General features: G+C 41.7%; 1 protein-coding gene across 3 annotated transcripts; it reads left to right on the top strand.

Moving 5' to 3' along the window:
- The first annotated feature begins 978 nt into the window (after positions 1-978).
- On the top strand, positions 979-11284 carry LOC139662196 (protein NLRC3-like). Of its 3 annotated transcripts, XM_071540824.1 has the most exons (13): positions 979-1116; positions 1689-1761; positions 1874-1987; positions 2088-2198; positions 2299-2412; positions 2681-2747; positions 4890-5118; positions 5507-7304; positions 7412-7585; positions 7927-8100; positions 8838-9011; positions 9196-9242; positions 9499-11284. In XM_071540824.1, the coding sequence occupies exons 2-13, from the start codon at positions 1703-1705 to the stop codon at positions 10074-10076; spliced, it is 3639 nt and encodes a 1212-aa protein (XP_071396925.1). In that variant the 5' UTR covers positions 979-1116; positions 1689-1702; the 3' UTR covers positions 10077-11284. The 3 variants fall into 3 exon arrangements, with proteins under 3 accessions (XP_071396925.1, XP_071396927.1, XP_071396926.1); XM_071540826.1 differs by lacking the exon at positions 7927-8100; XM_071540825.1 differs by lacking the exon at positions 1689-1761 and having other exon boundaries at positions 1020-1116.
- The last annotated feature ends 15142 nt before the right edge of the window (positions 11285-26426 follow it).

The raw sequence follows: 26426 nt of genomic DNA, 5'->3' as shown, positions 1-26426 counted from the left end.
AATAATTCACCATAATGTAGTCAAATCAAATGTTATAAAGCCCATAATGTAATAAAAATCCAATAACGTGATACATTTTGAACCTGTATTATAATAGCTTTGACATTACAGGCCTGATAACAATATGTTTGCTAAATAATGTAATAACATAAACCAGAACGAAAGGAGGAAGTAGAGGAGGAAAGGACGAGATAGAGGAGAGGAGGAGGTAGTGAAGAAAAGGAGGTAGAGGAGGTAGAGGAGAATGTAGAAGAAGAAAGGAGGTAGTAGAGGAGAGTAGGAGGGAGAGGCAGAGAGGAGGAGGTAGTTTTGGGATGCTCCTCATGTTTATTGTAGAAACAGTACAGAAAGCTTTCAGCCTGAAACACTTGTTCTCCTGCTGCTGCTTTTGGCAATAAATGCATTAAGATTCATTTTTGAGTGCATCCTCTGATTTATTCATTGAATGTGTGATATATGTAGAAGTAATAGTAGCAGTAGTTGTGGTAATAGTAGTAGTAGTAGGCTAGTAGTAGTAGTAGTAGTAGTAGTAGTGTCGCAAGGTGGAACTAAGACCAGGTTTTTTTGGTGTGTTCACTGGTGTGCTTTTGGGTTTTACTGCTGAGACTTTAATGACTCTTTTAAATTCCACTTGTGTTTTTAATGATGATCCTGTTCTATAGTGAGGCACCTGTTTACAGACAAGTGGATATTTGAACTGAAGACCTGCTGTGAGGCCACAGTGCTCACCACTGAGCCACCCTGCTGACCTACAGTGAGATTTTCATGTGATCAAATTTCTCCGCCTCCATGCATCTCATTGTTTTGTGCTGAGGCTGTTCTTTAGTACACTGTAGATGACAAGGTTAATGTGCTCCATCTAGTGGACACATAGCAGAACTACATCACCTGAACTGTGATTTGCCACAGGTTTGGCAACAGGTTCAACTGGTTTGATGTCATACTGATGTTTCTAGACTTATAAGTTTAGACTTAGAAGTTATGTGGATGTGACAGCAGCCTCAGATCAACAGACAGACTGACAAAGGAGAATAAGCAGCGTCTTCTCTCTCAATGTTTCATCTACAGATGAAGGTGGAAAGTGTCTTTGACTTGATCTGGTTGTGAGTTCACCAGGTAAGGATCCTACCAGGGAACATTATAAATGTTTGATAAATAGGCTGGCTCATATCACATTGTGTTGTATAACAGTATAGCAGACTTGCTTGAGATGATGGTGATAGGGTTTTTCAAAATGTCTATTTGTAAATATTCATTAGATGAACATTTCTGTCTGACTTTGAAGACAATGAGATGAGAATGATTTACATGTATTACTTTTAGTGGTTGCCAGGTAGAATGAGCAGCAGTTAGATTGCAATCTCAGCTTGTAAAAAATGCAGGAAGTCTCAGAACTGGTCTGACAGCTTGGATCAGCTTGACTGAGGTGCATACTTCAACTGTGCAAAACACAACCATCTTACCAATACTGAGATACACTTTGTTTCACTCAAACCCCTTTTGTAATGTCCATCTCAATTGCCCTAGAGGCTTAAAAGTCATGTACCTGCTCAGTCTATGTGATGGAAAGAGCAGTTATTTTTTAATATTTTGTACACTTGATGTATATGTGACACGAGCACTTGAAATAATATATCCTGTAATGGAAACCTTGTTGTAATGAATCAACCTAGTGTGTTTGTGTAAAGGTGTTCGCTCTACTATGAGTCAGTCTGAGGAGAGTCTGTCTAGGGAACATGACAGCCAGACCAAAGCTAAGAGGTAAGATGAGGATCTCTAACTGTCCATGACTGTTCTCCATCTCAGAGTTCAGCAGTGAAATCATTACAGCATCATTATTCAGAGTAAAAGCTCTGTCTCTGTTGTGTTGAAGCCCTGTCCAGCAGGAGAGACCAGACTCCCCTGTACCCAGCTGTGTGTCCATGAAGAGCGACCAGTCTAAGGATCCACCTCTACACTTTAAAGATAAACATCCCTCTGAAAATATGTAAGTCATCATTATGTTAGTATGTTAGCATTACTAAGTAAGTAAAATTGTCTTCATAAGGACACAGATACCTTCACTGTGTTCATAATGTTTCTATCAGGATCCAGCAGGAGAGACCAGACTCGCCTGAACCCAGCTGTGTGTCCATGAAGAGCGACCAGTCTAAGGATCCACCTCTACACTTTAAAGACAAACATCCCTCTGAAAATATGTAAGTCATCATTATCTTAGTATGTTAGAATTACTAAGAAAGTAAAATTGTCTTCATAAGGACACAGATACCTTCACTGTGTTCACAATGTTTCTATCAGGATCCAGCAGGAGAGAGCAGACTCCCCTGTACCCAGCTGTGTTTCCATGAAGAGTGACCGGTCTATGATTCATCGTCTTGATTTCAAAGAAGGACAGCACTCTACTGAGCAAAGGTAAGAAATGAAAACAGATGAGTTTGTTATTATTCATTTCTACTGAACAGAGGAAAGAAGTCATGATACTCATCACATAAAATATCAGAGCAGCATTTACAGTGGAGTTCACATTGTGTTTCTACTAGGATCCATCATGACAGAACATAGTCACCTTTAACCGCCTGTGTGTGTGTGTGTGTGTGTGTGTGTGTGTGTGTGTGTGTTTGTGTTTGTGTGTGTGTGTGCGTGTGACATTATATGACCTAATACATCATGTATTCTCCAGAGTCCACCAGGTTCCCAGTGGTCAGTCTGTCCAGGAGCTTCAAACAGACCTGAACTCCATATTTATGGTGTGTAAATGTACAACAACACATTTTACTTTACATTTTACTTCAGCTACAAATGAAATACAAAACAACAACTCTGGCCATAACAGTCTTCAAGCTGCACTCTTTAGACCAGTGGGCTTTCACTCTAAGCCAGATGGATCTGATGTTGTTACCTCCGCCAAGGAGGTTATGTTTTCGGTGCCATTTGTTTGTTTGTTTGTTTGTCTGTTAGCAGGATTACGGAAAAACTACTGGCCCGATTTTCATGAAACTTCGTGGAAGGGTGTAGCATGGGCCAAGGAAGAACCCTTTAAATTTTGGAGCGGATCCGGGTCCGACTCACGAACAAGCAATAATAGCACAAACCTTGGCGGTAGTGTTGGGCGGTATGGAATTTTGTATACCGGTACGGTGCCGTTAATTTTTACCCCGGTATCCGGTATTACTGTCCAATTAAAAAAGCAAGCAGCTGCGGCAGATATTACAGGCTGAATTTCCCTTTTATTTGCTTGCTATATTTTTTTAACGCCACTAGATGGCAGCGGGCCCTGTAGGAGCCGCCAGAGAGCATACTAAGTGATGGAAAAACATTTTAAAATAATGAAACAAAGACAAAATGTATGATGTACCACGTTAACAACTTTTCTTAGCTACTCATAAAAACCTGAGTTCAAAAATAGCGACTCATTTAAAAGCCTGAGTGCAAATGTGGGTACTCAATCATGAACCAATTATTACAGTCAGTAGTGCAAGAAGAACATGACATCAATTTTAGAAAAAATATGTTGAACCTGAGTGAAAATTCAGCGGGTACTCATAAAACTGAGACTGCCAACATACAGTAGCCTATACTGTAGCCTTAGTGCAAGAGGAACATGACATCAACTTTAGAAAAAAAAAGTATTGATTCGGCCTCAATTCCGTGCAATAAACAAAACAAAATCACAGTCTTTACTAGTATCTCTCACTAGGTTTATCAACGTGTGTCACAATGAAATAAAAAACAGCGTTGCCCATCTACAGGTCGCAACATTATGGCTCTTCATTCAGCCGACTTTACATAAATAATGAAATATAACAGGCAGGCACCATTAACGAAAATACGCACTTCAAATAGAAAAAAGCGTAGCCTATCTACACAGGCCAACAGGCTCTTCTTCAACCTATTTAAGGAAATAACAAAACAGGCGCTTAACGAAAATTGCACTTCACTTAAACTTAAATAAACACTTAAATAATAAAAAACAGCTTATCTATAGACCGCAATTAGGCTCATCTTCAAATAGAACGAAATAACAAAATAGATTTAACGAAAATATACAGTTGCAGCCAGGTTCACTTAATAAAAGATTCACTAACTTAAATAATAAAAACAGCGTATTTACAGGCTGCAATTCGGGTGCATGTTTTCCACCGCTTACTCTCCCGACTGTACTTTTTCAATTTCCCAAATGCACCTGTAATTGTTGGCTGTGCTAGTTTAGATCTGGCAAATAAAGTCGGGACTTCAGGGCTTTTTTGGGGCTCCCTTTCGCTTCCAGCCTCGCAGCAGTTAGGGGATGTTTCTTGCGGAGATGTGATAGCAAATTACTGGTATTTCCTCCCGTGGCTTTCACTTCTTTCATACAATGCTTGCACGAGACGAGATCGGGATTATCTGGTTCTCCTTTTTCATTCGGCTGGAACCCGAAATGCTGCCATATAGGAGCATTTCCAGTCCGTTTGGAGACCAACTTGCTCGGGCTTGTTACCCTCTTCGCCATGTTTTTTTTTTTCCTTTCTGTGAAGGTGGCACCGCGACCGCACCTCTCCACTCATCTCTTAATTAAATTTAGCTGGCATGTACAGGTTATTCATTAGGCAAATTATAGTTGTTTAAAATAAAACTGAAATAGTGTTGTAAAATTATCACACACAGACAGTAGTACTTGACAAAAAAAAAGCCATTTAGGCGTTTATTACAAATTATTATAATAATATATATATAATGACGGTATGGGTGGTATTTTTAATGACACCGGTGCTATTTTTAGATACCGTCTTATACGGTTTTACTGGTTACCGGCACAACCCTACTTGGCGGAGGTCTGCGCTCTCCGAGTGGCCTTCTAGTTATTCACGATTTTAGTAAGAAAGTTTAATTCATATATTATTCTGTTCCAGCTGCTTGAGGAGAACATCGTCACTTTTGTGAAGAATGAGCTGAAGAGATTCCAGAGGGTTCTGAGTCCAGATTACGCACAATGCTTGGAGAGGCAGAGGGAGGACGAGGAGGATGTGGACGGTGAGGAGGAAGGGCAGAGGAGGAGCAGCAGAGAGGCTTTTCTGCAGATCACACTGCAGTTCCTGAGGAGAATGAAGCAGGAGGAGCTGGCTGACTCTCTGCAGAGCAGTAAGAGGCTTTTAACAGGTTTAACATGATGGAGAGGGGAAATGGTGGATGTTTACATCTACAACTCTGCTGTAAATATAGACATTTCTCAAGTCTCAATTCCAAATTGGAAGGTAGATGAGCACAACCCTCATGAATCATCAGCTAAAACCATTGATTTGTTCATGTGGGTGTATAATGATGAACACAGTATTGTTTATAAAAATAAAAAAATACCGCCACAGTTGCCTTTCACATTCGGCTGCACACACAGTCAGGACCTGTTTGTCCACCAGTGAGGAGCAGAATAGATGCCATGGGGTTGGGAAAAGTATGTATTCACTGAGAAATGTTTACACTCCTCATATTTACAGCAATATCCACTGATTGATGTAATTTGTTCATTCAGAAACTCTTGCTGCAGTGTGCCAACGTAAACTCAAATCTAATCTGAAGGAGAAGTTTCAGTGTGTGTTTGAGGGGATTGCTAAAGCAGGAAACCCAACACTTCTGAATCGGATCTACACAGAGCTTTACATCACAGAGGGAGGGAGTGAAGAGGTCAATGATGAACATGAGGTCAGACAGATTGAAGCAGCATCCAGGAAACCAGTGGGACCAGAAACACCAATCAAATACGAAGACATCTTTAAACCCTTACCTGGAAGAGATGAACCAATCAGAACACTGATGACAAAGGGAGTGGCTGGCATTGGGAAAACCGTCTTAACACAGAAGTTCACTCTGGACTGGGCTGAAGACAAAGCCAACCAGGATATACAGTTCACATTTCCATTCACTTTCCGAGAGCTGAATCTGCTGAAAGGGAAAATGTACAGCTTGGTGGAACTTCTTCATCACTTCTTTATTGAGACGAAAGAAGCAGGAATCTGCAGCTTTGACAAGTTCCAGGTTGTGTTCATCTTTGATGGTCTGGATGAGTGTCGACTTCCTCTAGACTTCCAGAACAACGAGATCCTGACTGATGTTACAGAGTCAACCTCAGTGGATGTGCTGCTGACAAACCTCATCAAGGGGAAACTGCTTCACTCTGCTCGCCTCTGGATAACCACACGACCTGCAGCAGCCAATCAGATCCCTCCTGAGTGTGTTGACATGGTGACAGAGGTGAGAGGCTTCACTGACCCACAGAAGGAGGAGTACTTCAAGAAGAGATTCAGAGATGAGGAGCAGGCCAGCAGAATCATCTCCCACATCAAGACTTCACGAAGCCTCCACATCATGTGCCACATCCCAGTCTTCTGTTGGATCACTGCTACAGTTCTGGACCATGTGTTGAAAACCAGTGAGAGAGGAGACCTTCCCAAGACCCTGACTGAGATGTACATCCACTTCCTGGTGGTTCAGTCCAAACAGAGGAACGTCAAGTATCATGGGAAAGAAGATCCACTCTGGAATACAGAGAGCAGGAAGATGATTCTCTCTCTGGGAAAACTGGCTTTTGAGCAGCTGGAGAAAGGCAACCTGATCTTCTATGAAGCAGACCTGACAGAGTGTGGCATTGATATCCGAGCAGCCTCAGTGTACTCAGGAGTGTTCACACAGATCTTTAAAGAGGAGCGTGGGCTGAACCAGGACCAGGTGTTCTGCTTTGTCCATCTGAGCATGCAGGAGTTTCTGGCTGCTGTTTATGTCTTTCTGTCATTCATCATCACTGGTGTCAGTAAACTGTCAGAAACTCAATCAACATTCTGGTGGTCAAAGCTATTAAGAGACAAATCTAAACTAACAGACCTCTACCAGAATGCTGTGGACAAGGCCTTACAGAGTCCAAATGGACACCTGGATTTGTTCCTCCGCTTCCTCCTGGGTCTTTCACTGCAGACCAATCAGACTCTCCTACGAGGCCTGCTGAGACAGAGAGGAAGTAGCTCACAGACCAATCAGAAAACAGTCCAGTACATCAAGCAGAAGATCAGGGAAAATCCGTCTCCAGAGAGAAGCATCAATCTGTTCCACTGTCTGAATGAGCTGAATGACCGTTCTCTAGTGGAGGAGATCCAACAGTACCTGAGATCAGGAAGTCTCTCCGGAGCCAAACTCTCCCCTACTCAGTGGTCAGCTCTGGTCTTCATCTTACTGTCATCAGAAGAAGATCTGGACGTGTTTGACCTGAAGAAATACTCTGCTTCAGAGGAGGCTCTTCTGAGGCTGCTGCCAGTTGTCAAAGCCTCCAATATAGCTCTGTAGGTGCATACATAACTGGATATATTCAATATATTAAATTTAATATTCATACAAGAGAAAAAATAAATATTTTCAAACTTTTTGTTCATCACTAATTCTTCTTCAGGCTGAGTAGCTGTAAGCTGTCAGAGAGAAGCTGTGAAACTCTGGCCTCAGTTCTCATCTCCCAGTCCTCTAGTCTGAGAGAGCTGGACCTGAGTAACAATGACCTGCAGGATTCAGGAGTGAAGCTGCTCTCTGCTGGACTGGAGAGTCCACACTGTAGACTGGAAACTCTCAGGTAAGATCAGGTTATGATGTTTTTGTGTAACAATATGTTGTAACTATAACATTGTATGCTGTTTTTGATGTATCTTTTATGTAAAATAATTTTGCATGGTATAAACTGTATGATAAAAATGTATGTATGTTGTATTCCTCTTCTTTTCTACTGCTGTATGTTCCTTTAATTGTATTAAAGGGCTGGGCAGGTTAGATCATCATGTTTGATCTCTGAAACGCCCAATGTTCTCTGTCCAAGTGTACTTGAGTAAGATACTGAACCCCTTCCTGCTCACTGACAGAGTCGCTCTGGGAAGCTAAATATCTAAAATATAAAAGAAAAAAAATATATATTTTCAGGTTGAATCAAAACAAGCTCACAGAGACATGCTGTAAGGAGTTGTCATCAGTTCTCAGCTCCCAGTCCTCTAGTCTGAGAGAGCTGGACCTGAGTAACAACGACCTACAGGATTCAGGAGTGAAGCTGCTCTCTGCTGGACTGGAGAGTCCACACTGTAGACTGGAGACTCTCAGGTCAGTATTCCTGAACAGAGGTGGAACTTAAGGATTTGGGGTACTAGTACACGCTAGTGGGCTGAAATTTCTACTAGCCCGGACAAGTTATTACTACTACTACTACTACTACTACTAATAAGAGAGTGGAGAGCAGACCCATGTCTGAGGACCGCAGATTCCAGGACGGGGTATAGGGGTGGAGGAGGTCAGATAGGTACTAGGGGGCGAGGGCATGGAGGGATTTGTAGGTGAGGAGGATGATTTTGTAGGAGATGTGGGACTTGACCGGGAGCCAGTGAAGGTGGATGAGGGTGGGGGTGATGTGCTGCCAGGGCTTGATGCAGGTGAGAACCCTGGCAGCTGAGTACTGCACATACTGGAGCCTGTCCAGGGCTTTGCTGGGTACCCCGAACAGGACTCCACTGCAGTAATCCAGACGAGAGGTAATGAAAGCGTTGATGAGGGTCTCTGCCACGGAGTCAGAGAGTGATGGCCGATGTCTGGAAATGTTTTTGAGGTGGTAGAAAGATTAGAAAGGAGTAGAAAGGATGGATTTGATGTGTGACTGAAAAGAGAGGGTGGAGTCCAGAATGACACCCAGGTTGCGGACTTCTGGGGATGGGCAGATGGAGCAGCCGTCCAAGTCGAGAAGAATTATTACAACTAATTTCACAGTAGGTTACTAATAAAATCTGACATGTGGCTTGATTTGTGTGTGTGTGTGTGTGTGTGTGTGTGTGTGTGTGTGTGTACAGGCTGTCAGGCTGTCTGCTCACAGAGGAAGGCTGTGCTTCTCTGGCCTCAGCTCTGAGCTCCAACCCCTCCCATCTGAGAGAGCTGGACCTGAGCTACAATCACCCAGGAGCCTCAGGAGTGAAGCTGCTCTCTGCTGGATTGGAGGATCCACACTGGAGACTGGACTCTCTCAGGTATGGAGAGGCAACGTCTGCTAGAAGGCTGAGAGTCACACACATTTTCTCTGTCACACTGCCGAAGGAGTACTGATTAATGTTTAATTGTGGATATGAGTGATTTATGGAAAATCCTTCATAGGGAAGGTTATGTTTCTATCATATAATAGAATATTCTGGTCTGACTTTGTTTCCCCCACAGTGTGGACCATGGTGGAGTCCAGAGGTTGAAACCAGGTGTGAGGAAGTGTAAGTGTGTATTTAGTTTGATTCAGGAAAACAAAGCAGCAAACATTCAACTGCTTACATGGAAAGCCCCTCTACACAGCAGTTTGTGACATCTATTCATTCAAGTCCTACTGTGAATGAAGATGATGGCTGATATAATGCGTCATCATGAAACTGTTAAGAAATTAAAGGTCAAAGTGATAATCAATCAACAAATAATAATCAGCTCTATTAGAATAAAAATAGTTTCTGTATTGTGTCTTGTTCTCTCCATCAGATGCCTGCGTACTCACACTGGACCCAAACACAGCACACAGAAACCTCTTCCTGTCTGAAGACAACAGAAATGTGGCAGTGACAGAGGAACAGCCATATCCTGATCACCCAGAGAGATTTGACTGCTGGTATCAGCTGCTGTGTAGAAATGGTCTGACTGGTCGCTGTTACTGGGAGGTCGAGTGGGAAGGATGGGTTTATATAGGAGTGACTTACAGAGGAATCACCAGGAGAGGATGGGGTGATGACTGCAGGCTTGGATGGAATGAAAAGTCCTGGAGTCTGGACTGCTCTGATGATCGTTACTCTGCCTTTCACAATAACACATTAGTATCAACAGGAATCTCCTCCTCTAGCTCTAACAGAGTAGCAGTGTATCTGGACTGGCCTGCTGGCTCTCTCTCCTTCTACAGACTTTCTTCTGACACACTGATCCACATCCACACGTTCCACTCCACATTCACTGAACCACTCTATCCTGGGTTCTGGGTTGAGTTTGGTTCCTCAGTGTCTCTGTGTCAGCTGGAGGAGAGAGAGAGAAACACTCACACTGCTGACCAAAGACAGCTGCTGAAATGATATTCACTCTGTTCAGGATCACACACACACACACACACACACACAGACACACACACAGCTATGCCTTAAAATGAGAATATTAATGTTTGTAACCACATCATATGTACAAGAAACCAGATATTTTATTTGGAAAATGAAATGAATGAGTTATTAACACACCTGAGAGTCTGTTGTTGATGATGGACAGGTTAAAATATCTTTCCTTTGGAAAATTAACATTGTTTGATCGTATTGGTTTCAAACAAGCACAGTTTCAAACAAAATTGTTGTTTTACTTAATATGTGATTATAATTTTCCTAAAATCAACCAATATCTTGTTCCACAGTTGTATAAATGAAGAGATGAGTGCGTGCATAAAAGTATCGACAGTTGACATCAGGGACAGACTGGGGAAAAACAAGCACAGATCCCAGTGTTTCCAACAGAATTTTGGCAAACAAGAAATTAGCAGGGTAGATCCATTATGAATTGTGTGGTTTTGTAAGCAATGCAGTCATAAATACATATTATAAATACAAACAAACCTATGTTATTGATGAATGCATATATTTTTATATATATATATATTTATGGTGGAGTTATATATTTCATAAAAATGAGCTCTTGCTCTATTATTGCCATGCTACCTCTGATTGTTGTTTCTCATCATCTCCTCTTTTGTTTAAGTAAAGGGTGTAAACATACAGCAAAAATAGGGTGTAAGCGTGCATCGAAAAATAATGGTTGAATTGAATGAACGTTGGCATACAGTCACGTATTTTAAAATATTCATCTCGAAATAAAGGGTATAAACATTCTGCTTATAACAAATGTCAAATTGGATGAACATGTAGGATACAGTAACACTCGCTATTGCCCCTAATACACAAGCGGTGGGGTGCTCACTTATTGAATTTGACGATTAAATACAAAGTAATTGGTTTAAAACAGTATTTCTGGGGCACCCGGTGGCTCACCGAGTAGAGCGCAAGTAAGGCTCAGTCCTTCCCGCAGCGACCCAGGTTCGAATCCGGCCCGCAGTCCTTTGCTGCATGTCCTCCCCTCGCTCTGTCTCCCATACCTTCCTGTCTCTCTCTCACTATATCTGTCCAATAAAGCATAAAATGCCAAAAATAAATCTTTAAACAGGAACAGTAACTCAACCAACAGTGGAGAAACATATGTGACAAAGACAATACTGAACAGTTCAATTAGTGGTGTTTATTTACAAGGTGGTAAGATGGTGCTATAAGTGCACAGTGACTATTTACAGTATTTTAGAAGACCATATTAACCATTCATATGCACGCCGCTGCTAGGTGCATATAGGGGAAACACTGAGGCTAACGTTACCTGGTCATTGATGGCAATGAAAGAGCAGTCTTTAGCCTTGCCTTGCTATGCCATTTACTCTGTCACTGTGATTAGCAGATTCATTATTTTTGTTGTTTGATGTTACCTTTTTGTTGTTTTTGTTGTTTGATGTTTCGAGGTTAAACATGATGTGTTGTTAAAAAGGTAGGCATTATAAGCTGTAGCTTCAGCCTACACCTTTTTCAGACTGCAGAGATCTTTAAGTTGTGTTATTTTGTTGTTGTCAACTGCGGTATTGAAGTATCTGCCTCTTTTTTTATGTGTCTATGTATGTATGTATGTATATGAATTCGCTTTTAGACAAAGGGCAAACACATTTACGCCAAACCATGCAGTTGAAGAAGAGGGTTGCTGCAATGTGGTACCTAGCAACCGGCACTGACTTCAGAACCCTGTCTGAGTTGTTTGGAATAGGTAAAGCAACTGTACATTTCTGTGTTTGGGAGGTGTGTGTTGCTATACGGACATTACAAAGCCAATTCATAAGTCTGCCTAAGGGGGAAAAACTGCAGGACTCGTGGACGGCTTTGAAGAGAGATGGGCTTCCCTCAGTGCTGTGGATCAGTGGATGGATCCCATATCCCAATTACTCCTCCTAGCAATAATGCAAAGGACTATTACAACCGCAAAGGGAGCTATTCAATATTGCAAGCTGTAGTGGATCATCTCTCTCGGTGAGTAATATAAGTCTGGTTCCCACACAACCCAAATCCCCCTGCTGTAAATATCAATAATCTGTCAATTTGTTATTCTCTCATGCAGGCATGTCCCAGTACATAGTCATCATTCTGTTGATGAATTTTTCATCTACAGATTTACAAACATCAACGTGGGTTGGCCCGGCAGTGTCCATGATGCGAGAGTACTCCAAAACTCTACCTTGTTTGAGCTGGCTGAGAGTGGCAACCTTTTCCCACCGGTGAGACATTTTTAAAAATCTTTTAGCCTACTATTCACAAGTTTACACAAGTTTACCTATGTATTATTCTTCACATAAAATGTTTTGCTTGCAGATACATATCAGTTCTACACTGTATGCACAATTACTAGGCAATTAGTGTTTTTCAGGATTAATTTCACTATTGAACAGATATAATGCTATCACTGAATCCAAAACTTTAATTTGTATCAAAACTGAATGGTGAAAGAACACGAAATTGTCCTTTCTCAGGGGAAAATCCAACTATTTTCTCAAATAGTGAATGCAATAATTAAGCAACTACACTACAAATTATTTTTCCTCCACTTTTTCCTACACAATTTAACAATAAACAGGTAGTCTACGTTTTACAAATAACTAACATAAAATAACATAGCAATTAACAAATAACATTTTCTACTCACTGGTGTAATTGGTGCAAGAAAGCACAATTTTCACTCATGTGTAATACAGATGCAAATGGTGAATGGTTTAAACAGTATTTAGAGGATGAATAATTTACAATTTGCTGCCTAACACAGATACTTCTGTCTCCTGGTGGCAGAAGTTAATGCACCTGACATTCCAATAGCTGAGAGAGAACATCCACTTGTTGTGAGACGGGCCCTTGCTCAGTATTTTTCTGGGCAGAATGATTAGTGTTGTCAGCTATTTCAGGGTTTACTGCAGTGAGCATTTGTTTGCTTTGAGTTTATATCACTGATTCTCAACCTTTTTCATATCAAGGACCCTAATTTAGTCCACATTAGAGCCACAGACCCCCATCTGGTGTTAGTGTGTGTTACAGTGTGTTACAGTGTTACACTGAGATTTTGTCTCTTGGACCCAAATCTGAGAATATTTTTATTGTCAGATATGATTTTGTCCAGAGTCCCACGACTGTCTGTATTACAGGTAGAGAGATAACAGAAACTATGATCTTCTACGTTTTCTAAATGTGTTCACTTCTTGTAAATTAAATAATGGTGAAGTTCAATTCATCAGTTTGCTGGGGACCCCCTGGAACCCCCTCAAGGACCCCTGGTGGTCCCCGGACCCCACATTGAGAACCACTGGTTTATATCAATCACTTGTAGTTCATTTGACATTTGCATTTCTAATAAAGCAGTACTCTTTGAGAAACTTGTCCAATTGCTATTAAAGAACATAATGGCTTCCTAATGTGAGTGTAAGAACATTCAGAATCCCATCCTAGTAAATTCACCTGTGTACTACGAAGCTGGCTGAGTTTGCTGCCAAACCTGTGCTGAGTAAAACTCCTAACAGTGTTTTTTCCTTCAGTCCATGTTCCAGATTTGGAGGGTTCCAGGTTTTAGTCAGCACAAGATAGCCAGCTAACTCATTTAGCCAGCCTTGTACTACACCCCTCTGTTCTTAGAAAGTTGATCACCTGTGCTGGGCAGCAGCCAACCTTTAACTCATTCAGTGCAAAGAGTGACAAGGTGGCCATTCACACAGAGATGCGCTGCTAAGGAAAGACGCTTTGAGCTCCATTCACTTCAATGGAAGGATGTGCCTCCAGGTGCATCCTTCCATCTCTCTCTAGCGGCGCATCTCTGTGTCAATGGCCACTTTGTGACCCTCTGCACTTAATGAGTTAATGTAGTACTACACATAAAATATTGAGGGTAGACAGTTTACAGTTGTCAAAGGAAATAAGACAGGAAGATCAACATAGTATAACCCAAGAGCTTTTATTGGTGCTGCTTGAGAAGTTAACCATCAGCACATAACCTTGTAAAAGTCTGGCAAAATAACACAAGGCATATAACCCTATATGCTATAAAATTAGCAACAAATAAACAGACACAATATATTGCCTTATCTGGAATAACACTGCCAAAAACAAGAAAATATTATCATATAAAAGACTTTATGGAACACAACTCTTACAGTAGTACTGCAATGTCTGGAACATGTAAGCATTAAGTAAGCAAACAACAAGACTTGTGTTGAACACAAATCTTACAATGAGGTGAACTGATAATGATGAGCTGGTGATGAGGTGAACTGATGGGGTGACACAGGTGGATGGGGTGATACGGATGTGCTGCAGTGTGGGAGGTCAGCAGTATGCTGCAATAGGCTTTATGCACACTCTCTTCCGCATTCCGAGTCAGCCAGCTATGTCACTTCCGGCACTCGTAACGCCAACAGACTACAACAGGCAGCTATAGCATTTTTCTTACCCAGACTTACGGTCAACGATGTTAGTCGCATTATTCAAGCATTGTGCCACACGTCAGCAACTAAAAAGGAGAAGGGCTTCAAACTATACATTTCAAGCTACATCCACAATTACGAAGGTAAGATCCGGACGTGTAATGTTAGCCCTTAACATGTTTGTGTACTAGCCAACGCTAGCTTAGTGATACTGCTAACGTTATGTGTCAATCACTATTACAGTTTTCTTTACGTCATTGTCAATCTCAGTTTCAAACAAGGATTCAAGGACAGGAGAGGTAACCATTAGGGCTGAGTGCTACAGATCAATGAGGAAAAGCCAAAAGCCTCACAGTTTGAGCGTAAGGGAAAGTTATCCTGCAGGTCCAGTGCAGACTGGTTCATGAGACAGGTTCCTGTTCGTCAAATCAAGTTTCTGTGAATCATATCAATGCTATGAATCTAATACTGCTAAAGGCTACTTTAAATATATATTTTGTACGATATTGCATAAATAACACTAGTGTGTAAAAATATGTAAAAGTAATGGGATTCACAGAAACTAGATTGAGTTCTGAGTTCTGTCACTTATTTTACACACGTTCTGTGTTCCTTGTTATTTTAAATGAGTAAAGTGAGATTAATAATGATTTTGCTACAATTTTAGCTTTTACACATTATTTAGTGCATATGAACTGTAGTTATTTGGTTCATATTTTTTTTCAGACCTTCTCACTGTACTCATGTATTCTCCTTTTATAACAAAAGTTCACTAATTTATTGTTTAAAAAAAAGAACATTTTAATGTTTAACAGCACTTGCAGCAAGTACAGTATGTATTGTAACAGATTTGTGTATTTTCACAGGTTGTGCTTAGGGATTCCCATCCTGTGCAGCTACAAAGCTACCCGTGTACCTGTGTGGCAGGTACAGCTTTGTGCAACCATGTGGCAGCACTTTTGTACCAGACTGCACATTATTCCCAACTGAAGATCACCTCTGTTCCCCCAATACACAGCTGCACAGAGACTGAACAGAAGTGGCATGAACCAAGAACCATGGTAACTAACCTTTTTAACATGGTACTTTGATTTTATTTATGTTTTTTTTGTTTAAATGCAGGGTGTTAAACGTGGTCTGGTAAATGACATGGTGATTCTTTCAGCCAGACCTAGGGAAAGAAGACTGGTAGAAGGCATCAGGTTATTATTATTATGTTTATTAATAAAGTAATTTTCTGTTCTGTGTAGATATCAGATAAAGTAATCATCTGCTACATTATTGGATACATTTGATTTTAGCATTTATTGTTTGTATTTATACTGTCAGTCGATCAAGCAAGAAAGTCCAAACCCGATCTCTTCAGGCTTTTCACACAAATAAGGTCTTTATTTATTCATAGGTGTTTCATTTGAACTTATGCTTTAGCTTACTTTATGCAAACAATAAGACATTTTTTTGTTTGTTTTTTCTTTTTTTAATTTGTCTTTTTCATATAAGGGAGTCAGTTCACCTCTGCCTGAACTTTCCACACTCAGGGTGGATGAAATCTACAAATGACCTTCCCAGTGATGTGGCTCCACTGATAACAACTATGGGTATAGCCAATAATGTACCTCTGGTTGACAGAGGAAAGTGCAACAAGGAAGTGTATTATCCTATCACATGCCACCAAAGAGAGTGCCGAAAACCTGTCCACACACAGATGCCCCTTCTCCCCCACAGCTGCCACTTCGTGATTACAGGCTGGGACCGTCTACCTGTTCTTTTGTCTACACTGAACATCAGCAGCTCCACATGATGTCCCCGGAAACATCCTTAGAGACAGCACACAAAATTGAAAACAGTACAAAAGAGCAGAGTTCCTGCGTTGAGTGGCACCAACTAAGGCGGTCCCGTGTCACCTCCTCCAAATTCAGAGAGGTCTGTCACACTAGGGGACAGAGCTCTGCCGAAAATCTTGCGAAAAGGCTTCTGAGACCTAGCCATCAGACTGCAGACATGAGGAGGGGGCTTGACATGGAACCGACATGAGTACTGCAGAGCAAGGGAGGTTAACCACTATCCTTGTGGGTTCCTTATCCACCCCAACGCACCATGGATGGGGTCATCACCTGATGGGATTGTGTATGATCCAAAGGGGCAGCCAGTGTTTGGCCTCATTGAAATTAAATGCCCAAATGTAACAAGCTATGTGGACTGCCCATATATTAGGATCAGTGAGGGCACACATACACTAAGGAAATCCCATCCTTACTTTTGGCAGATCCAGGGCCAGATGTTGATTTCTGGATTTGACTGGTGTGACTTTGTCTATACACAGGAAGACATGTTTATTCAGAGGATTCACAGAGACAAGGAAATCACAGAAACAATTTAAGAAAAAACTATTTCTTTTTTTATTTTTACCTCTATGCTTTCCTAGATAATTAGATTGAGATAGGACTGCCCTGCAAACAGAACAGAGAGAAGCCTGTCACGCTAACATTGCCTTACTCAGCTCTGTCCATGTGTTGATATGACCTGTCTGCCCATCACCTTGCTTTCCAGCTACTGTGCTGTCCAAAAAAAAAAACTGGCCAGTGCATTGATGGTCACTGTTGGTCTATATCTGTGGGGGAAAAAAATCTTGTGCTGCTTTCTGTACACTTGGAAAATGTTTAACTTTTAAGCTGTAATTGTATCAAATATTGTTACTGGCAAAATGTTGTTCAAGGCAAAATTTTCAATTTGATCCCTAGACACTGGCAGAGTGAGATATTGTGCTAGCTAGAGAGCCAAATGAGGAGATCTTTCCTCTCCTGAATTTTCTTGTGTTCATATAAACATACAGTCACTACATGAATCCTATTAAGCTGCATCTTTGTCAAGCTGCTAATAGCTAAGAACGGTGCTATACCATCCAAAGTGAAATTGGAGGTTGATCTCCTACCAGCAGTGTATGCACTTGTGTCGAATGTTACAAATTTGTTTTGGTTTGAGGTAAATGGAATCTGGACTTACAGTGTTTGATCACATAAAACGTTTATGAAATAGTCTGATCATAAAGCACTGTTGTATCATCCTTTCTTGTGTGCGAGTTAACACTGAAATGTGCATGCAAACAGTGATCAGAGCTTCTCTATTAAATAAAAGGTGCAAGTAGGCCTACTGAGGGGCACAGGCTAGACAAATGTATACTGATTGCAACAATATTACATCAGTGAAATGTTGTAAACGACTAACAGTATAATAAAGATAAATGATTAGCATTGGAGTGTTTGTGTCTTGTGTAAACTACGGTAATTGTTATAGAAAGGTAGGTGAGCAGAACTGACAGGTGGGTGACCAAAAAAATTGAGTACTAGTTAAATTGAAGTGAATGTATTTCAATAAACCAATATTCAATAACTTCAACAATATAAAACAGATTTCATGCAAGTTTATACAGATAATTGCTATTTACAAGATTTACATTTTGCCCTCAAGACCGTATGGAGCAGTATGAAGCTGAACAGCCTTTGTGTCAAGCCTCCAGTAAGTACATAGTACTATACTACAGTGGTTCTCAATGTGGGGTCCGGGGACCACCAGGGGTCCTTGATGGAGGTTCCAGGGGTCCCCAGCAACTTAATGAATTGTTAAACTTAAGCATTATTTAATTTACAAGAAGTTAACACAATTAGAGAATGTAGAAGAATGACTGTTTTGATCATAGTTTCTCTGTTATCTCTCTACCTACAGTACAGATAGTCATGGAATTCAGCACAAAATCATACCTAGCAATAAAAATATTCTTGGATTTGGGTCAGAGAGACAAAAACTCATCAAATGGGAGTCCGTGGCCCTAATGTGGACTCAATTAGGGGTCCTTGTTATGAAAAAGGTTGAGAATCACTGCTATACTGCATACTGTGATGTGAATTGTTGAACTTGCCACCATTGGACCGAGTGTGATGAACTAATGAACATCAGGTGTGACTGAACGTCAGGTGTGACTGATTGCACAGCCTGTGGGACTCTGGGACAAAGAGAAAGGGGAGAGCCAGGCATTGTGTGTAGGACTGGGAAGCGTGCTGTTGTGCTGTGTGGCTGTGTTCACTCCAGGGAGAGGGGGGGTGTCGTTCGCAGTTGTTTAGGGCTGCCGGCGACGAAGCTAGCTACAATAGGGGGTTAGCGAGTTCCTGTGTCAGGAGGGGAGGTCTGCGCCTCCTTTAGCTAGTTATGGCTGGGGCTTTAGGAGCGCAAGCCGCCGCCACTCTCCAGCCTTGCTGCCGCCTCCGGCACGCCACCGTTGGCGTTCCCTGCCTGTCCACCTGCTGCGCCGTCCAACGAAGCCGTGGTCCCCCGGGGAGTTGGACGGTGTCACAAGCCTAGACCCCGGGGGGGGGGGGGTCTCGCCGACCGTGCAAGTTTAGTATATATGTTCATTTGTATGTACAGTGTATTTGTTTGTGTATTTTATTAGAGTGGGGACCGGACAGAGGCTGGGGCGGGGTTGAGTTAGGTCGCAGGTAGGGGGGGCTTATTGGTCTCACCTTAATTCTTGTAATTTAGAAGTGCAACTCCACTGTGTGTAGCATGACGGGTTTTCATGCATTTTCAGAAGGTTGTAGTGATGTGCTCTTATGATGTGTGTTTTGCATCCCTTGATGGTGGTGTGTACATTTTTTCTATAGTGTGGCCAGTCCTGGCTTCCCCCCAAGTGTGGTAGCTCTCCCGCCTAGTCAAACTCCAGGGACTCTTTTATTAATTGATGTTGATATAATAAAGATTGTTATTTTATCCGTTATTCCTTGTGGTCGAGTGTTGTTCTGAGGTCTCTGACATTTCTCCCACACGATCCCTGGTTTCTGGTAGCCTTTTCCGGCCTAAAGTCAAACCCAAATTCATTACAATACTATACTACATACACTACTACAGGGTGGAGGTGGTGGGAGGCTAACACCTCCTCCATCTTCAAAAAAGCCCAGCAGAGGATGTCGCTTTAGATAAAAGCATTTGCCAGTTGACTAAATGTAAATGCAATACACATGCCCTACTCTGGCTTCTTTGCCCAAGCCTTTACAAGAGGCCCATTTTCATAGTTTGTCAGGAGACATGCAACAGTATACAGCTGATTAATGTTGCCAAAAAGCCAGAGTGGAATCTCGGTGTCAAAGAACTTGTGTTCCTTCACTCGGCGTATGAGGAGCTCCACATGCACTCTGAGACGTGCAATGGCCTGGGTCTCCCTGACCTCACAGGCAGACATCTGGGATCTGCCAGAGAGAAATGCCGGCCTATAGATCTTACACAGCACAAAGTCATCAACAAGAAAACCTCGTTCGACCATGATGGCCATCCCAGGTCTCAAAAGGGAGAGAATTCCAGACTCTTGCATTATCTGTTTGTCACTGATAGATCCGGCATACAGTGGAGAGATAAATGTGACCGCCCCATGATGAGCAACTCCAAGCAGCCCTTTGAGAGTACAGTGGGACTTGTATGCAGAAAACACTTCACTTTGGAGAAGAGGTGATGATGGGCACTGGCACCTCAGCTCCGTGCAGTCCAGGATGACTGTAGTGTCTGCATAGTCCTTGAACTCTGCTGGCAAATGTTCCCTTATTTTCTCCTCTGGTATCCAGATCCTCACTGACCCTAGCACAGTGTACAGAAAGTTGCTCCACGTTGTAATAATCTGACTGATTGTGGACTGGTGGACTCCATACCGGTCAGCAAGGTCACGCTGTTTTGAACCCAGTGCGAGATAGTTCCAAAAAATGAACATCGCATCTATGGGCTGCAGGGAATGAGTCTGTTCAAAACAAATGAAAAGTTATATTATGTTTCTCTCAATTTATTTTAATTCCATCAGCCCTGATCTTTGTCAAGTTGTATTGTATGGTCTATGGAAATTATTATTATTATTATTGTTAGATTATTATTATCATAATTATTATAATAAAGAGTACTTACTGCAGTGGCACTCTCTGTGCTTGTGTCACACTGACCATAGATGGCAGCGAGGGCTCTATTAAGGCCCAGAAGCGCGTTGGGAAGGTCATAGGATGCAAACCTAAAGAAATACAATTCAGATGTTACCATTTAAAACTTGTATCAGTGTCTACTATGACACACTATGGACATACGACAAATATATGATTACATTAGCCTTCATCACACACACAGACATAATACTATATCTGCTGCTACTGCTTAAGTACTACACAACAATCAGGAGTCTGGACATCTTACCTTGTGAAAAACCGAATGTCTCTGTCTGAGCCAGCAAAACGGTGAATGCCAAACCGCTGCTTCGTAGAAAGCTTCTCAATTTGTTTCCTCAGCTGGAGGATCTCCTCTCTGAGAGACATGTTTTTATCGAGAGCTAAGTCAACAACTGTGGGATCCGGAGCTGAGCCCTGGCTCACGAACATCCTTGTTTTTAAAATGCCAGCTACAAACTCGGGTATGGGGACTAACTTTAAAGTTCTCCCTCCGGATAGCGACAATCCATTTTTGCCTGGTTTCCGCATCAGAGGGAAATGTATGAAAACTAAGTACTGGAGGCTTGACACAAAGGCACACAGCAATGTTCAGCTGTAGTGCTATCGGTTCGTTGAAACTTAAACTTTTTCTGGGACATTTAGCATCAGACTAGCAACAGTATGGATCTAGCAAAAGTGATTTAGCTGGCGGAGATTTTACCGGAAGTACGTCAGCACCACCGTGTACATATAGCCTATTCTGTGGCCATCACAGGATTATGGAACGCAGGGCCAGGTTGTGGTGGGTGCACTGGTGGGTACCAGGGGTAAGGGGCTTAGTGGTCAGGAAGATGTTGGGCAGACGCCAGGGAAGCAATGGACTGCATCATCATACCAAACTCCTACCAATCTCCTCGTGACAGTGCCGGGCCTGTTGCATCTTCAGCATCAACCCTTGTTGCTGTCACTCAAAGCTTTAGTGAACCCCTCCAATGTGGCTTCGAACCAAGATTTCTTTCTTCTGGTTGTGCCCCTCTCTTTCTCTGGTCAGATGCACATGAAGCTGGAGCTGCAACCTCGGACCCAGTAGTGTCTAATGTTACAAACACAAAGTTAGACTCCTTGCCAACCAATAGGTTTTAATCTCACACCAACAATGCAGAAATCTTTGCTTACAACAGCCAAATTCTCAGAATTACAATACATACTATAATACTGTGCAACCATAGTTTTGTTAACAATGTTAAACCTGCAACATACCTTCATTATTTTCTCCAGATATATCGTCCACACTCTCGCCAGTCACGTTAGCGGTTGTGTCGGTACAGCTGGAGATATCGCTGTCAGCAGAATCTAACACATCTCCTTCCATAGGGCAAAACGATGGACGGTCACGCAACACTTCGTCCAACTCGTCGTAAAATGGGCAAGTTATCCTGTCCCTTCCAGACTTGCTATTGTTGTCTTTGGCTTTACGGTATGCTAGCTTCAAATGTTTGATTTTACGCTGGCATGAGTGTAAATGCTCTTGCCATGCTTGGTCCTTCCTTGCTGAAGGACCATGAACAAGGAGAGCCACTCAGTCTACGGTTGGATGTGAGAGAGTGTCCAGAGGAGAGGGACAGAGCCGTACTGTCATTTTACAAGAGACCTCACGTGCAGTGGGCCAATCGCCTTCAGTGTTTTTTTAAGCATTGGAAGTTCAGAACAGTATCAATTGTGTAAATTTTACAAGGTGATGCAGCCATTGGCGAGTGGGTGACACGACGTGTTATCAACAGTGATGTCAAAACTTCAAAATGGTTTTGACCTGGACTCAAACAAAGGTATTTTTTAACCTTGTCATATATAAGCCTGAAGATGTACTTTTACAATCATCTGTTAAGTATAGATCAACTTTTTAATTGTGTGAAAGGACAACTTTGCATGTTGAAGGTGCACAGCAGTATCTTGGATTCAAAATTGGGTGGGATTAGGCGTGTGTTGGTGGTGGGTTGGGGGGTCAGTTGATCAACTGCATCTATAGCATAATTGTGCTTCATATTCTATGTTCTAGCTGCAGTAACTTTTTGAATTGACATTAAAAGCTTTAAATTGTGGGACAGGATGCAGAAGATGGAGGACTGAATGTGGTATCTCTGCCAGCCAGTAATATTGGGAGAACATTGAATGCTGACACCCAAATCAACCAAACGCACTACAAAACTTGGAGGTTTTGAAAAGTGTGTCTGAAATTGAAGACATCACAAGTAATGTTTTTTTTCCTTTTAGGGGTGAAGACACTGCTTTTTGAAGGCGAACAGGACCACCTAACTCCTTCCACCTCAAAATGTCTTGTGGAGAGTGACATGTTTGTAGCCGCTGGACATATGATTGGCCACAGTTTTTTAAAATAGTGGTCCACGTCTTACTGGCTTGAGTCCAGCTATCCTCCATGTCGTATTATATTTAGACTTATTATATTTAGACTTGGTCCTCAAAATGAATGGAAGTGAATGAGGAGCCTGACACCAGTAGTGGTCGCTAGCTTATTTGTAGATGACTTTAGATAGAGGTAAGACTGCTGATTTTTGACGTTTGAAGTTCTACTAAAGTGAAATATCCCTTTAAAGGTTGAGATTTACCAAGGTTGGGACTTACCAAGTGTTAACACCAGTGCCCCTGTTTGCACCTGTTTTTTTAAGGAGTCACTTTTGTTTCGTTTCCATAAAAGTAAAATATACAGCTACATGTAAAGTAAAAATTGTTTCAGGTATTATCTATAATTTGAATCAATTTAGTATTTAGAGTGAGTTTTTTGGGGAAACATTACATTAGTGAAATGTAAATGTCCATCATTCAGTTGTTCATCATCAAAAAGTTGTGTCAAATTGGAGAGCTCAATTTCTGTTATGACCCGTTAAACAAATAAATTAATTTTACAACGTTGTGTGTTGTTCTTGCATAGATTTAATGATATTTTTTTTCACTTTACTTAAAGCAAACAATGACCACTTATTGTGACTTATAACCAGCTTGTAATGTATTATATCTGCCTATACCTCAGGAATTTCATTACTTAACTTAAAGCACCCAATGACCACTTAGAGTAACTTAAAATCACATTATAATGGATTATAACAGTGATTATAATGCATTATAACAGTGATTATAATGCATTATAAAATGATTATAACGTATTAAAACTATGAGAATTATAATACACAAGGATCCTTGCAAAAAAATCAGTCAGTGAGTGACCAGCAATTATGAAGTATTATGATACTTGACCTTATAAGTCATTATAAAATGCTTTATAATGTGTTATGAATATTTATGAGTTCTTATAACTATACTGATACAGTGTTATAAGCAGATTATAATGCATTATAAGTATGTTTATAATGCATTATAGACATGGACGTCATAGAAAGTGTTACCAAATTTATTAAACACAAGTATTGATGCCCTTTGCTTCAGTTGGACACAATTTCCACTCTGGCCCAAAAAAAATTCAATCTTGATATCATATTTCTCAGACATGATTTTCACTTGATATTTAGGAATTCTAAAAAAAAAAATTATAGCTGCTGTGCAGCGGTGAGTCGGGGCCGGGCATTTTGAGGAGGTAGAGGAAGAAGAGAAAATTTTGACCTTTAACTTCCCCATCAGGCCGATTGGGTAAATATTTCTTGAGCAGAAACTAGCCACCAATATCTGTCATTGGGTCAAATTTCATGTCTCTGCGATGTACCAGCTCACGGCAATTTGCGTCGCGGCAGAAGAACAATAATAAAATATAGCCGCAAGCAGCCATGAAAGGGGTTCAAGCCTTGTCTGAGCGGTACTGACGTCGTGAAAAAAGCGTCAGTGTTTCTTAGGAAATCGTCCAAATATATCCCTTAATATATGTAACGGGTCCCAGGCTTGGTATATATACCAAGCCTATATATATATATATATATATATATTTTCTTTATATATAAAAATAAAGAAAATACATCTTTTAAAAATAAACAATAAAACCTTTATGAAAACAAAAATATATATATCTCAAAACCCTTTTTGTGAGTATCACATTCACCCCGACAAACAAAAATGGCTCCTGATATTCCAAATAAAAATGGCTCCTGGCATTTTCTTCAAACTCATAACTCAAAGACTCTTATTTCACCCTCAGTAAGCTGGTGTGGTGTATGATGTGTAAGTGGATGGCTGTGCGTATGACATGCATGTTGGTGGTGTGCCAGGTGTTATGTATGTGTATGGCATGTACATAGGTGATGTGTAAGGCACAGGTGAGAGTAATGATCGGATGTGGTGCGGCATACTCAGTACAGGTAAGTGAGATACCGGTGTGGCATATGTGGTGACTGTGTCAATAGCGGGGTAGGCATGTCGAGAGGGTTGGCCAAGTGTCTCATATGTAAATATCTGCCTTGGTTTTCTCTCCCTGGCTGACTGTCTAACCTCTCTGTGTTCATCTCTCGCAGGACTAGATACTACAGGGGGGGAAACCAGTATCTCCTCCTGTTCTTGTTCAGGGTGTCCATCGTGCTTATCTTCAAGCTGTGGTAAGTATCCGGTATCCGATAGTTCATTTGTCTGTGTTTCGTCTCTCATTGATATCACATCTCTTTCAGGTAAGTTTTGATCGTCCATCTCTCCATCGTCTCTTTCAGGTGTTTCCATTACATCAGGTAAGTATGCATCCATAGGTTGGGTTTCTCTCACAGGTATTATTTTTGCATGTTCTCTTTGGACTATAGCAGGTCTCCTAGGAGTTTGAACAGTCACCTTCGCCGGTGAGGACGGCGCTTCCAACACTGGCATTTGCTCTCTCTGTGACACTGTCGGTCTGTCATGTCCAGTTGATCTTTGTTCCATCCTATTTACAGGTGTCCTCAACCAGTAACCTCCTGTCCACTCATCATCAGAGTCTGATGTCTCATCACTGCGAGCCAGGTCTTCTGCAGGTCTTGCTCTCAGCTGAGGGTTTCTTTGCCTTTGTGGCGGTTTTAAGACCATGTGGGCTGGTTGTGGTGGGGATTCAACTGGTAAGTCATTGACTAGCAGTAGCAGGTTTCTGTGCAGGGTTCTGGTTTTTCCTTTATAGTCTCCTTCTGGATGAATGACATATACAGGATTGTCTGAGACCTGCTCCTTTACCACATATATCCTCTTCTCCCAGTAGGAGCGCAGCTTGCCGGGCCCACCCCGCTCACCTAAGTTCCTAACTAGCACTCTATCCCCTGGTTTAAGGACTACTCCCCTCACCTTTTGATCATAATAGGACTTGCCCTTAGCACTAGATGACAGGCTGTTTTTGTTCGCAATTCTGTATGCTTCTGTCATTCTTTTAGCCCATTTCTCAGCATAGCCTTTGTGTATTACCGGATCTGTCTCCTCCAGTAGTCCAAACAACAGATCCACAGGGAGGCGGGGGTGCCGTCCATACAGCAGGTAATGAGGTGAGTACCCGGTTGACTCGTGGTGAGTACAGTTATACGCATGTATAACCTGTGGGAGATGTTCTTTCCATTTCTCCTTTTCCTTTTCTGTCAGTGTTTGTAGCATCTGCAGCAGCGTGCGGTTGAACCGCTCAGCCGGGTTGCACTGGGGGTGGTACGGGGATGTCCGAGAATGACCGACTCCTGACAGCTGTCCGAGTGTTCGAAAGAGTTAATTCTCGAACTCGCGTCCTTGGTCATGGTGGAGTTTATTTGGATATCCAAAACGAGGTACATAGTCGTCGTAGATCCGCTCTGCTGCAGTGCGTCCAGATTTATTTTTGGTTGGGTAGGCTTGAGCGAACCTGGTAAAATGGTCGATGACCACTAAAATGTACTCGTAGCCTCCTTTGCTCTTCTCTAGATGCAAGTAGTCTATGCAGACAAGTTCAAGGGGAGAGTTAGATGTTAAGCTGCCCATAGGTGCGCGCACATGCATTGTGGGCTTCTTTT

This window comes from Centroberyx affinis, unplaced genomic scaffold (genome assembly GCF_046629955.1).
Source record: "Centroberyx affinis isolate AG114_WGS23_722 - 3 ecotype Tasmania unplaced genomic scaffold, CSIRO-AGI_Caff_v1 ptg003728l_1, whole genome shotgun sequence".
NCBI classification, from domain to species: domain Eukaryota; kingdom Metazoa; phylum Chordata; class Actinopteri; order Beryciformes; family Berycidae; genus Centroberyx; species Centroberyx affinis.
This window is presented reverse-complemented; position numbering and strand designations above follow the sequence as displayed.

Excerpts from the sequence above, each read along its gene's own strand:
- LOC139662196 (XM_071540824.1), top strand. The coding sequence starts at position 1,703 with ATGAGTCAGTCTGAGGAGAGTCTGTCTAGGGAACATGACAGCCAGACC. Across the intron at positions 1,988-2,087 it reads AAACATCCCTCTGAAAATAT|GATCCAGCAGGAGAGACCAG; the intron begins GTAAGTCATCAT and ends TGTTTCTATCAG. Across the intron at positions 7,586-7,926 it reads TGTAGACTGGAAACTCTCAG|GTTGAATCAAAACAAGCTCA; the intron begins GTAAGATCAGGT and ends ATATATTTTCAG.